This window comes from Panthera uncia, chromosome A2, assembly GCF_023721935.1.
Source record: "Panthera uncia isolate 11264 chromosome A2, Puncia_PCG_1.0, whole genome shotgun sequence".
Lineage (NCBI taxonomy): Eukaryota > Metazoa > Chordata > Mammalia > Carnivora > Felidae > Panthera > Panthera uncia.
This window is the reverse complement of record NC_064816.1, coordinates 156,859,598-156,871,921: the sequence shown is the minus strand read 5'-3', so window position 1 is coordinate 156,871,921 and position 12,324 is coordinate 156,859,598. Positions and strand designations below refer to the sequence as shown.

Here is a 12,324-nt window from a genome sequence, read left to right as displayed (position 1 = left end):
AGCAGGGGTGGGGCCAAGAGAGAGGGAGACACAGAATCCGAAGTAGGCTCCAGGCTCCGAGCTGTCAGCACATAGCCTGACGCGGGGCTTGAACTCACGAACCGCGAGATCATGTTTTTATTTTTTAATCCTGAGAATATAGTACCCATTCGAAACCATTAAAATCCAAATTTTAGGGGCGCCTGGGTGGCTCAGTTGGTGAAGCATCCGACTTTGGCTCAGGTCATAATCTCGCGGGTTGTGGATTCAAGCCCCACGTCGGGCTCTGTGCTGACAGCTCACAGCCTGGAGTGTGCTTCAGATTCTGTCTCCTTCTCTCTCTCTGCCCCTTCCCCACTTGCACCCTGTCTCTCTGTCTCTGTCTCTGTCTCTCTCAAAAATAAATAAACATTGAAAACAACAACAAGAAGTCAGCACTGGAGAGAAGGCACCCTGGCAGTGGCTGTGTGGGTGATTATTGCTCTCCCTAGGGTGGGCAGGGCCTGGAGGAACCCAGAAACTGACCTGCCCCTCCATTGCCCCGCCCTCCCTGTCCTTCCCTCTGCTCCACCCTTCCACCCCCCTCCCTCTTCCTCTGAGTGAGGATATATCCAGAAATCAGGTCTGCAACCCAGAGCAGGGCCCTCCCCCTGCCCACGCTGGCTCCCTGATCTTGGACTTCAGCCTCCAGAACTGCGAGCCATAAACTTCTGCTGTTTATAAGGCACCCAGCCTGTGGTATTTTGTTACACACTAATTGTGTGTGACAGGCAACCAATTTCATTAGTATCTTCCTGCCTGTCTTTCTAGGGCATATATAGACCCCGAAGACCTTTCCCCACCAGTGCAGAGAATGTCCTCGCCCATACAATTTCGTTCACAATCACCTGGAATTGCGTTGTGTGGATGCAGCATTGTTTATTCAGACCTGCAGGATCTCACTAGTAGATGGATATTTGGGTTGCTTCCAGACTTGGCTATCAGGGACGCTACCGTAGTGAATCACACATGCTCATGTTTTCCCCGTGTTGGTAGGTAGATCTCTGCGTTAAAGCCCTAGGAGTTGGATCAGTGTGTCACGGGGTAAAGGTGCTTTCTGTAGCGTCTCCCTTGGCTGAATCACTTTGCATGCCCATCAGCGACATCCCAGAGGCCCCGGCAGACTCCCAAGACGCAGCTGTTGGTCTATTTTTTAAAGCCAATCTGCTAGGTAAATCTAGTATTTCGGTGAGTGTCATTTGCCCTAGTAATAGAGGTCTTTTCTGGGGTGGAGTGGACCAAGGTGAAGGGAGGTCAAGGCCACTTGCTTTCTCATCTGAGTGTATCTCACATGCATGACCTACTGCGTGGCCTCGCCCCCTGTGCCTCCCGCAAGAAGCAGCACAAGGAGCGGAGCCTGAGGGGTTTGTTGCCTGTCCCTGGGGGGCACTTGGGCTTCTAGGTGGGGTTAGCTGGGGGTCCTTCACACAGGTCTGTAAGTCCCATTATAACTAAAAGGGTCAGGCATTAAGCAGTCCCCCTCCTCCTCAGGGATCCAGCGCTGGACGTAGTTGGGGCCACCGTCCCGAGGCCACACGATCACAGGGTCTCTGGACGCCAGGGATGGGTCCTCATCGAAGAAGTTGAAAGGCCGGAGCAGGAAGCCCACGGAGTTCCCCGGTGTGGCAGTGTTAGGGATGTCCTCTGAGTGGGGGATGTGCAGGAAGCCCACTGTGACCCAGGCCACCAAGTCCTGTGGGAAAGAGGGGTGGGCAGGGCAGGGGAGGCTCAGAGAGGAGAGGGGTGGGCAGCCCCCTCAGACCCCATTAAAAAACATTTTTTTTACATTTATTTATTTTTGAGAAATAGAGTGAGACAAAGTGTGAGTGGGGGAGGGTCAGAGAGAGGAGACACAGAATCTGAAGCAGGCTCCAGGCTCTGAGCTGCCAGCACAGAGCCTGATGCAGAGCTTGAACCCACGAGCTGTGAGATCATGACCTGAACCGAAGTCAGAAGCTCAACCGACTGAGCCACCCAGGCGCCTCCCTCAGACCCCATTTTTAAGGGGGCAGACCACTGAGCTTGCCCGCCACACGGCAAGCGGCTGCCGTCCATCTTGGAACCGGGCACAGATCTGGTCTCGGGCTAGGGCTTGGGGAAGGTGGGGCCAGTACCTCATTTTCGATGTTCTCATTGTTTTTAAGAAACTCCTCAAAGACCACAGGTGGGTCCCAGGGGTCATTCTGGTTATAGATGCTGCTGCTGCACACTTCTGATTCCCGGTACTTGGTCACAGCCAGGGGGTACCTGCCCAGAAGAGACACCAGGTGGCTTTGGGGGCCAGGGAAACTCCCAGCCCTTCCGAACGATGGCGGAAAGTTACTGCCTTCCCCCAAATGTGAGATCATCTCTGGGGCGTCAGCCAGACTGACCGACTGTCAACCGAGGCTCTGGTGCTTGGCAGGGCCCTCCACCCCTCCCCCCTCCCCAAACACAGAGCCCCAGACACACACGTGCTCGCAGGTCCAGAGACACCACCAAGGGGACTCAGAATCTCGTAGATAGAAGCATGGATGCACACAGACATTTGAACACTGAGAGGAGCCTGGGGCCCTTCTCTGCCTCCTAAGCCTCCCTTACCTGGCCCAGGTGATAGCCTGCTCCTCCTGCCAACCTAGGGGCAGCACCTGGTCGGCCATGGAGTGGATCTGAAGTCGGTAGCTGCGCTTATGGCCCCAGCGGTTCTCCCTGGGACTGGCAAAGAGCAGGTACTTGGGCAGAGGCTGTCTGAAGCGAAAGGCCGCCTGGCGCTCCCGGTGGTAACTTGTCTGCTCCAGGGTCGGCTGCACCAGCTGGTGTCTGGGGCTCCAGGGATTGGTGATATTTTCTAGCTTCATCTGCAGGGTCTGGAAGCTATTTTTGGTGCCTACAGGTGTGCAGGAAGAAGGAGGATGAGAACCAAGCCCCCTGACCTGAAATATCCTCATTCTGTGCTTGGATCCCCATCCCAGACGCCCTCTGAGAGCAAACCACCAGGAGAGGAGCACAGAGGATCTCGGGGATGCACACCGAGCTTGCTGTAGGGGTAGGAGGAAGGGATTAAAACCAAGAAACCGTGGAGGAACGAGGAGGAGACTCCGAGTCAGGCCTGTTCTGATAGTGATTTGAGGTCAAGCCAAGTCTGTCATGATGCCCCTGCCATATTCTATGGGGACATCATCAATCCAGGAGACAAGGAGTATTGTGGATGACATCTTAGGGTGCTGGGCAGCGACATTTCCTATACTCCAAGGCAATGTCTCCACCGTAACCCTCTGCAAGTGCACTTTTCTGCCTAATCCATCCCCTTGCAGGGGGGCCAATGCAGCCCCCTTGCCGGGGAAGGGCAGGGTGTCACATTCACTGCTTTTCAGGGGCTCACAGATTTCTAGCACTGCAGTGTTCAGAGAAGCAGGCTGGGCAAAGGCTCCTGATTTTATGATGCGAGTGTTTGGTGGGAGGGTCTTTCCAGAGCCCAAGTCCTACCTGCCACATCCAGGTCGACGCGGTAATGCACTAAGTGAGTGTGCATGTTGCCAAGCAGGTGTGTGTGCAAACGGGTCCCATGGCGCAGCCCCTCCGGGGTATAGAAAGTGGCGTGGACGTAGCCGGTGGCATGCATCTTGGCCTCCATCACCCCGTTGGGGTAGAAGATGAAGTCCCAGATGTAGTCATAGTTGTAGACTGTTGACGTTGTTCGTAGCACCAGCACCTGGCCCTGCAGGCCTGCATAGAAGTTGAAGCCGCCGCTGAAGTTGGAATTAAAGTGTCGCCTGAGGGGCACTCCCGTGGGCATCTCAAAGACACAGAGGGCTCGGGGGTAGCGCACGGGGTCATCGGCATCGTAGTAGTGGAGGGCATCTAGGAAGGTGGCTGTGTCCGGGCAGTCGATGCCAGGGGCTAACTCATGAGTGACGCTGCCCAGGCCCCAGCCCACGTCGATGTACTTGGTCTGCATGCCCGCAGGCGTCTGTCCTCCATACAGCGCCACCGCCTCCTGCACGCTCACCTCGTAGGCTACACGCTCGCACCCGAAGTGCACGTTCAGGACCTGTAGCCCCGAGGAGGAACGCAGCCTGAAGGAGAAGCTCCAGCCGCCGTAGAGCACGGTGTTGCCCTCCAGCCGGTAGCGGGGACCTTGGGGCTGGACCAGGCGGGGGCCAGTCACATTGATGGGGGTGGGGAAGTCCCCACGTGGCTTGTAGGAGGAGAAGAGGGGTGGTTCCTCTGTGCTCTTTTCACTCTTGCCCTTGGGCGATGGGTCCTCCAGAACCACCACGTCTACCTCTCCGTCCTCGTACTTCCGCGCCAGCTCTTCCGGGCTCCGGTAGAACTTCCCATTGTACCAGACCCGCTCCACCGTCCAGTTTTGGGCGTTGGTGCTTCTGTGATCCAGGAGGAGCTCCAGCCCAGTAGGGTGCAAGAAGTAGCCTTCTACAAAGAGCTGTAAGATAAACCAAGAGCGGCGCTCGCCGGAGGCCAAGCCCCGAGGCGCCACGTCTGTGAAAGTCAGGCATCGGGAGTGACAATCTTGGTAGGAGAAGCCTGTGGTATCGAGGAAAAACTGGTGCAGGGGCTTCGTGGCCTCTTTCAGGGCGTGGCCCAGGAGGGCATACTCCGCCGAGGAGATGGGCCTGGAGGCCCAGGTGGCCTGGTGCCCAGGCTTGGGGGGCAGCTCTCTCATGTAGTAGGGCCATGGCAGGGGCCCCACAGCGAACTCGGTGATGTTGGGGTGCTCCTGGGCTCCGAAGAAGATGATGGCACGTGCCTCCCGCGCGGGAGGCCTTCCACCTTTATCCAGAAATTTCAGTACGTGTTGCTTCTTGGGCAGCAGCATCTCAATGAGGAACACGGAATTCTTGGCCATGGTCGGTGTTCGGGAAGGCTCCAGCCTCAGCTCCTTATGGGACCAGAGGAAGTTGTGCACGGCCTTCAGCTCTTGGGCACTCAGGTCCTCGAACACCCTGGCCTTGTGGTGCAGGGTCCGTGGGGTGCACTTGGTTGCGGCCACTGTCTGCAGCGCCAGGATGGTGGCAATGGCCCAGCCAAGGGCCAGGGTCTCTTGCTGCATGGCTCTGGAATGGAGTAGCAGAGATGAACTTAGTTGTTTTATGGGAGGAAGTGAGTTTCCACGAGCCCTGCACAGCGATGTCCCTTGGCTGGGTGGTTTTCCTGCAGCCTCAGCCCCCTCCCTCACCCATTCCAGTGGGAGCCAGGCCTCCATGGCAGCGGGGGCCCCAATGCTGCTCAGGTCTTTGCTTCCCATCAATTGTAATTCTGCCCTCTCCTTGCTCATCTGCAGGCCTCTGTGAGTCCTGTGCATTTTCTTACCTAATGAACTCATTTAGCCCTTTTCTGTGTATTTGCTCAGCAGGGCAGAACTTTGGGTTCTTACCTCTCCACCTTGAGTGCTACTTCTGTCATTAGGTATTGACAGCAAAACTACATTTCTGATACAATATGATATTTTTCATGTAGATACATTTTGAAATTTAGTGTAGAATTTCAAAGAGTCAGCCCCAGGGTCAGGTGTTACCACTAGGACCAGCTGTGTGACCTTGGGCAAGCAGCTCAGGGTCTCTGGACCTCCACTTTTTCAACTACACAATGGAAATAATGACTGCGACAGCTACCTCTAGAACTGGTGCAAGAAATAAATTGGACAATAAAGATAACGTGTTTAGAATTATGCCTGCCTTCTAGGAAGCACCCAAGAAATGCTAGCTACTCTTCTTTTTAATTTTTTTTAAGTTTATTTATTCATTTTGAGAGAGAAAGAGAGAGCGCGCGCATGAATCAGGGAGGGACAGAGAGAGAGAGAGAGAGAGAGAGAAAATCCCAAGCAGGCTCTGCACTGACAGCCTGATGCGGGGCTCGAACTCAAGAACCATGAGATCATGACCTGAGCCAAAGTCAAGAGTCGGACGCTAAACTGACTGAGCCACCCAGGCGCCCCTACTCTTCTTTTTAAAGTCAACTACAAAGATACGGTCTGTGATACCAACATATGTAAAAATGGAGGCAATGTAAAGTCATTCGACTGTGATTAGGCTGTGGACCTGAGGCTCTGAGGGTGTGGACGGGGTGGCCAGCCCTGATCCAGAATGTTTTGACATTTCTGGTGGAGCCCTCAGCTTGCAACTGCTAGCCATGTGGGGCCATCCCAAGTGGCATTCAGGGAGATGCCTCTCCCCCTTCCATTTTGGGGGACTGTGTCAGGCTCTTCACGTCATTTTCCCACCCCCAGGGCTGCCACCAGAGCCCCCTCTGGGTTTCTCATCTTCTCCCCTGGCCCTGGTGGGAGGGCCCTAGGGACTCACAGGAGACTTCAGGACTGCTGGGTGAATCCAGAGCCAGCAAAAGGACATGGGGTGAGCGTGTGATCTGCTATTAAATTTGCCAAGGCTCACCCCCCCGCCCCTTTTCTTTTTTTTTTTTAGTAGATTTTACTTTTTAGAGCAGTTCTGGGATCACAGCAAAATTGAGCACAAGATACAGAGATTTTCCGGGTACCTCTGACCCCTACTCATATGCAGCTTCCCAATGAACAATGTTCTTCTCTAAAGTGGGCCATTTGCTATCATCTATGAACTCACACGGACACACCAAGGTCACCCAAAGTCCACAGTCGACATTAGGGGTCACCCTTGCTGTTGTACATTCTATGGGGTTTGGCAAATGTGCCATGACATGCATCCATCATTATAGTATTGTACAGAGCAGTTTTTCTGGCCTAAAAATCCTCTGTGCTCCATCCGTTCATCCCTCCCTTCCCTCAAACCTGTGGCCACCACTGACCCTTTTATTGTCTCTATAGTTTTGCCTTCTCTGGGATGTCACGCAGCTGGAACCCTACACTGCACAGCTTTTCCAGATCAGCTTCTTCCACTTAGTGATAAGCATTTAAGTTCCTCCATATGTCTCTTCTCGGTCAGGCCCCCCCCCCTTTTTTTTTTTTTTTTTTAATAATCTCTTAGGTCCAGATTTCTTTCTGCTTTGCTAAGGAGGGAGATGTGGAGGAGATCCATGGTCCTTTCAACCTGAACTTGGCTGTTCTTTTAGCTTTTACCTTTCCTGGTACAATCTTCTACTCTGACATCCAAGCGGGCAGCCGGTGAGGTGGACAATGGCAATGAAGCCCCAGGAGGAAGGAGAATTGGTAGCCAGGGAGAGCCCAGGCCGGGAAACGTGAGGCATGCCCTTCTTCCCCACTTCTCATCCCCAGCACCCTGAGAACAGCATCCATGCCCTCTCTGTGCCTTTCCTATCTCACCCCTGGGCGGTTTATGTTGCATACGAGTGTGCTACACCCTGGAGTCATTTCCTCTGGGTTCTTGCCCCTTGTATTCTGGCTCACCCACCCCTTGTGTCTGTGTTTCTCCTGCCCCTTCCCTCCACACCTTTCTCCCCTTGCTTCCATCCCCACCAGTCACCCCTTCACCCCTTCCCCTGCATCCCCCATCAGAACGCACCTGTGTGTTCCCCTGTGGGCTTGCCTCCGCTACCAGCCTTTGCCTCTGACTCCTTGAGCTTTATGGCTCCATGGACCCCGCCCTGGAGGGAGGGACAGGGCGAGGCATGGGCTGACCAAAGTGAGGAACCGCAGCTCAGGGGTTCCACAGTTGGCATAAAGCAGCGTGAGGACGTGCACGGGGCTCTGGCTGCTGCAGCCAGGAAAGGTCTTGTTATACCTTCAAGGACCCACGTCTGGAAACTCCTCAGTCCTTCACCACTGTAGTGACCAGGGTCCACTTCTGTTTTCCCAAACAGCATATGGTCCTAGATCTGTCTCCCTATCATTCCTCCTGCCGCAGGGGACCTTCCATGAGACTTGTGTGCTATCTTCTCCATTTTGAGCTGCGCGCACAATGCCGTCATCTGTTAAAGTATGTGGTGAGTTTCTGGGGGTGCCTAGGTGGCTCAGTCAGTTAAGCATCAGCTTTTGACTTTGGCTAGGGTCATGATCTCACGGTTTGTGAGTTTGAGCCCCACATCGAACTCTGTGCTAACTGCACGCAAAGCCTGCTTGGGGATTCTCTCTGCCCCCCACCTTCTGCCCCTTCCCCGCTCGTGGGCTCTGTTCTCTGTCAAAATAAATAAATAAACTTAAAAAATTAAAAAGTAGGTGGCGAGTTTCAGAGGTCAGAGATAAAGACCAGGGCAAGTTTACTAGTAAGTAAGCAGCCTCACTCGAAACAGTTACATGGACAAAGGCAGGGGCTGGTAGAGACAGACACCAACATCAACAACAGAGAATGTGACCCATATGTAGAATAGGGAACCAGAGATGGAATAGCTTGGGAGGGAGAAGCCCCTAAGTTAGTCAGAAGGTCTTACTAGCCATCTCTATGGGGAAAGGAGGGAGGAGCTGGCTGGGGACAAGGTCAGTCAAGATGGCTGGGGAACCTGGGAGTGGGGAGGGGAGCAGCACTGTGTAGCTCAGGTTGATGGTAAGGGGAACGTGGGCAAAGGAGAGAGCTTCTGGTCAGAGGGAAAGAATAGAATCGGGAATAGTGTGCGGCTTGGAAGGAGAGGTCATTATTCCCCCCATCACTACGTCTTGACTTCCTGTTCTTTTGTTCTTATGTGGCTTTTGTATTTCTCATCATTATCTTCCTGTTACTTGTATTGCAAGTGATTTTGGTATTTATTGGCAGCTAGATCAGGAAGGAGAAAACAATTAGTCAACCTATTACTTGTTTGCAATTCCGGAAGGCCTTTGGTGTCTCTAAGGAAAGGGATTACCTTTAAAGTTTAAAATGATTGATGTGATGACATCTCTTACATCCTTTCTCCTTCATTGTCTGAAGGATTGAGGGTTGGTTAGTCTCCATTATGGGCTCACCAACACCATGGAGACTTGAGGATGTCCAAAAGAGACAAAGAGAGTTATAGGAACAACTTGACATTGAGAAGTGCAGTCTGTTTCCGTTCTACAAAGGACATCATAACCAGGATAATGGGGTGAAGACAGATCAGGAAAAGATACTTGTAAAGATTAGAACAGAGAGGGACCACACATAAAAGAATGAAGTTTGACCCTTAGCTCACACTATACACAAAAATTAACTCAAAATGGATCAAAGACGTCATGTAAAAGCCAAACTATAAAACGCTTAGAAGAAAACATAGGAATAAGTCTTCATTTTTTGAGTTCTTTTTAAAAAAAATTGTTTATTTTGAGAGAGAGCGAGAGCAAGCAGGGGTGGGGCAGAGGGAGAGGAAAAGAGAGAATCCCAAGTGGGCTCCACGCTCAATGTGGAGTCCCGAGTGGAGTTTGGTCACACGACTGTGAGATCATGATCTGAGCTGAAATCAAGAGTTGGACACTTAACTGACTGAGCCACCCAGGTACCCCAGAATAAATCTTCTTGACTTTGAGTTAGGAGGGATTCCTAGCCATGGCTCAAAAGCAGAAACAACCGAAGAAAAAACAGACAAACCAGACCTCACCAAAATCATAAACTTTTGTATTTCAAGGGACACCATCAAGAAAGTGAAGATAACCCAGAGAATATGAGAAAACGATTTGCAAATTATATATCTGATAAAGGACTTGCAACTCAATAAGAAAAAAGACAACTCAATGAAAAAAGTGGGCAAAGGATATGAATACATATTTCTCCAAAGAAGATACACAAATGACCAAAAAGCACTTGAAGAGATGCCCGTATCATTAACTATCAAGGAAATGCAAATCGAAATTATAATGAGTTATGACCTCACACCCACCAGGTTGGCTGGAGTCAAAAAGCCAGAAAACGAGTGTTGGTGAGGATGTGGAGAAATCAGAACGCTCATGCACTGCAGATGGGAATGTAAATGGAGCAGCCACTGTGGAAATTGTTGGCACTTCCTCCAACAGTTAAACACAGAGCAACCATCTAAATACCCAAGAGAAATGAAAACATATGTCCACACAGAAACTTATAACAGATGTTCATAGCACAGTTGCTCCTAGCAGCCAAAAGGTAGAAAAAACCCAAAGGTCTGTCACCTGATGAATGGAGAAACACTGGAATGGTATTTGGCATTAAAAAAGGGTGAAGTGGGGCGCCTGGGTGGTTCAGTCGGTTAAGCGTCTGACTTCAGCTCAGGTCACAATCTCGCAGTCCGTGAGTTCGAGCCCCGCGTCGGGCTCTGGGCTGATGGCTCGGAGCCTGGAGCCTGCTTCTGATTCTGTGTCTCCCTCCCTCTCTGCCTCTCCCCCATTCATGCTCTGTCTCTCTCTGTCTCAAAAAATAAATAAACGTAAAAAAAAGGGTGAAGTTAGGTCATGATCTCACGTTTCATGGGTTCGAGCCCCACATTGGGCTCTGTGCTGACAGTTCTGATCCTGGGGCCTGCTTTGGATTCTGTGTCTCTCTCTCTGCCCCTTCTTCACTCATGCTCTGTCTCTCTTTCTCTCAAAAATGAATAAAAACATTAAAAAAAAGAAAAAAGAGTGAAATACTGATACATGGTACAATATGGATGAATCTTAAAAAATATTATGCTAAATGAAAGAAGCCAGTTAAAGAAGACTACATAGTATGTTTCCACTTAAATGAAATGTCCAGAATAGGCTAATCTATAGAGGCAGAAAGTAGAATTCGTGGTTGCCGAGGGCTGGGGAGCGGGGTAGGAGTGATAGCTAATGGATATGGAGTTTCTTTGTGTGGGGATGACAACGTTCTAAACTTGATGGTGGTAAATGTTGCACATTTCTGTGAACATGCTAAAATCCATTGATTATTAACTTTACCGGTGGATTGTATGGTATGTGAATAGCTCAAGAAAGCTGCTTTTAAAACAAAGTGACAGGGACTATATCTAGGAGCTCCTACAAATAAGCCAGGAAGAGGAAGCAAGGGACCTCGGGGCAACTAACAGAAGAGGAAACCAAAATGGTCCAGGGACACGAGGAGATGTTCCCATGTGGTGGGGATTAGAACGATGTGATTATTCGACAACAAGATCTCATTTCATGCCTGTTGCTGGCAGAAATGAGAAAGTGAGGTGGTGGAGATGTGGTGAAACGGGTAGCTCGAGCAGAGGCTGTGGGGAGGCATGCGGATGATAGAGCCTTCGGGAGGGCCGGCCCAGTATGTGGGCACCTAGATAGTTGCACACCCTACGGGACTCAGGGATGCTACTTCTGGCCTACATGCCACAGATTCACCCACAGATCCACCAGGTAGGACTCAGACACACACTGTGGTGGAAATGGGAACTGGAGGCCATCTGGGTGTCCATCACGAGGACAGGGAGCCAGCAAGAGGCGGTCAGTGTGCACCGTGGGGCACCGTGCAGTTGGTGGAAGCAGCGGAGTGGTCCACACAGCCACTCACTGGGGTGGCTCTTAATGTAAGAGGAGGGGCACCTGGGTGGCTCAGTCTGTTAGGCTTCCGACTTCAGCTTAGGTCATGATCTCACGGTTCTGCTTATGGGTTTGAGCCCCGCATGGTCTCTCTCTCTCTCTCTCTCTCAAAAATAAATAAACATTAAAGAAAAAAGAACGTAGGAAGAAACAGGATGAATGATAGAGCACAATACCATTACATAAATTAAAACACGTGCAGACAGAGCAACTGACATATTTTCAAGAACAGATGCAAATAAAAGGATAGACGCTTCCCCAGGAAATGTTGCCTGGGGAAGGTGGAGTGGGGACACACACACACATGCACACACACACACACAAGCACGTGTATGCCCACATATATGCACACACACACATGTGCGTACAGACACATCCATGCACCCATATATATGCATATGTACATACATACACACATAAGAGAGACAGGGGAGACTTTGCATGGCCAGTGATGATTAGGTCTATGCACTGGGGTACATGCTTAATTCTGTAATGGATGTCTGTAAATACATAAAAGAAGGGTCTGAGAAGAAAGGCGAGTGGCTGCACGTTATCATCCTAGGATGGAGGGGACAGGGTGGAGAGGACAAGTAGAGAGGACAGGATAGAGAGGATAGGTAGAGGGGACAGGTAGAGAGGACAGGGTAGAGGGGACAGGTAGAGAGGACAGGGTGGAGAGGACAGGTAGAGGGGACATGGTAGAGAGGACAAGTAGAGAGGACAGGGTAGAGGGGACAGGTAGAGGGGACAGGTAGAGGGGACATGGTAGAGGGGACAGGTAGAGGGGACAGGGTAGAGAGGACAGGTAGAGAGGACAGGGTAGAGGGGACAGGGTAGAGGGGACAGGTAGAGAGGACAGGATAGAGAGGATAGGTAGAGGGGACAGGGTAGAGAGGACAGGTAAAAGGGACATGGTACAGGGGACAGGTAGAGGGGACAGGTAGAGAGGATAGTTAGAGGGGACAGGG

The 12,324-nt window shown here is 51.4% G+C and overlaps 1 protein-coding gene across 2 annotated transcripts; it reads right to left on the bottom strand.

Moving 5' to 3' along the window:
- Nucleotides 1-1,426: 1,426 nt before the first annotated feature.
- On the bottom strand, nucleotides 1,427-5,178 carry AOC1 (amine oxidase copper containing 1). 2 transcript variants are annotated; one of them, XM_049643167.1, is made up of 5 exons: nucleotides 3,484-5,178; nucleotides 2,599-2,884; nucleotides 2,433-2,441; nucleotides 2,133-2,340; nucleotides 1,427-1,711 (listed from the first exon to the last, which is right to left on the bottom strand). In XM_049643167.1, exons 1-5 carry the CDS (start codon nucleotides 5,066-5,068, stop codon nucleotides 1,442-1,444), a joined length of 2,358 nt encoding a protein of 785 aa, XP_049499124.1. In that variant the 5' UTR covers nucleotides 5,069-5,178; the 3' UTR covers nucleotides 1,427-1,441. The 2 variants fall into 2 exon arrangements, with proteins under 2 accessions (XP_049499124.1, XP_049499125.1); XM_049643168.1 differs by lacking the exon at nucleotides 2,433-2,441 and having other exon boundaries at nucleotides 2,133-2,265.
- Between the last annotated feature and the right edge of the window lie 7,146 nt (nucleotides 5,179-12,324).

Bases quoted from the DNA above. Each gene is read 5' to 3' on its own strand.
- AOC1 (XM_049643167.1), bottom strand. From the start codon at position 5,068: ATGCAGCAAGAGACCCTGGCCCTTGGCTGGGCCATTGCCACCATCCTG. The intron at 2,885-3,483 runs GTAGGACTTGGG...GCACACCTGTAG, and splicing joins CGTCGACCTGGATGTGGCAG to GCACCAAAAATAGCTTCCAG. The intron at 1,712-2,132 runs GTACTGGCCCCA...TCTTTCCCACAG, and splicing joins ATGAGAACATCGAAAATGAG to GACTTGGTGGCCTGGGTCAC.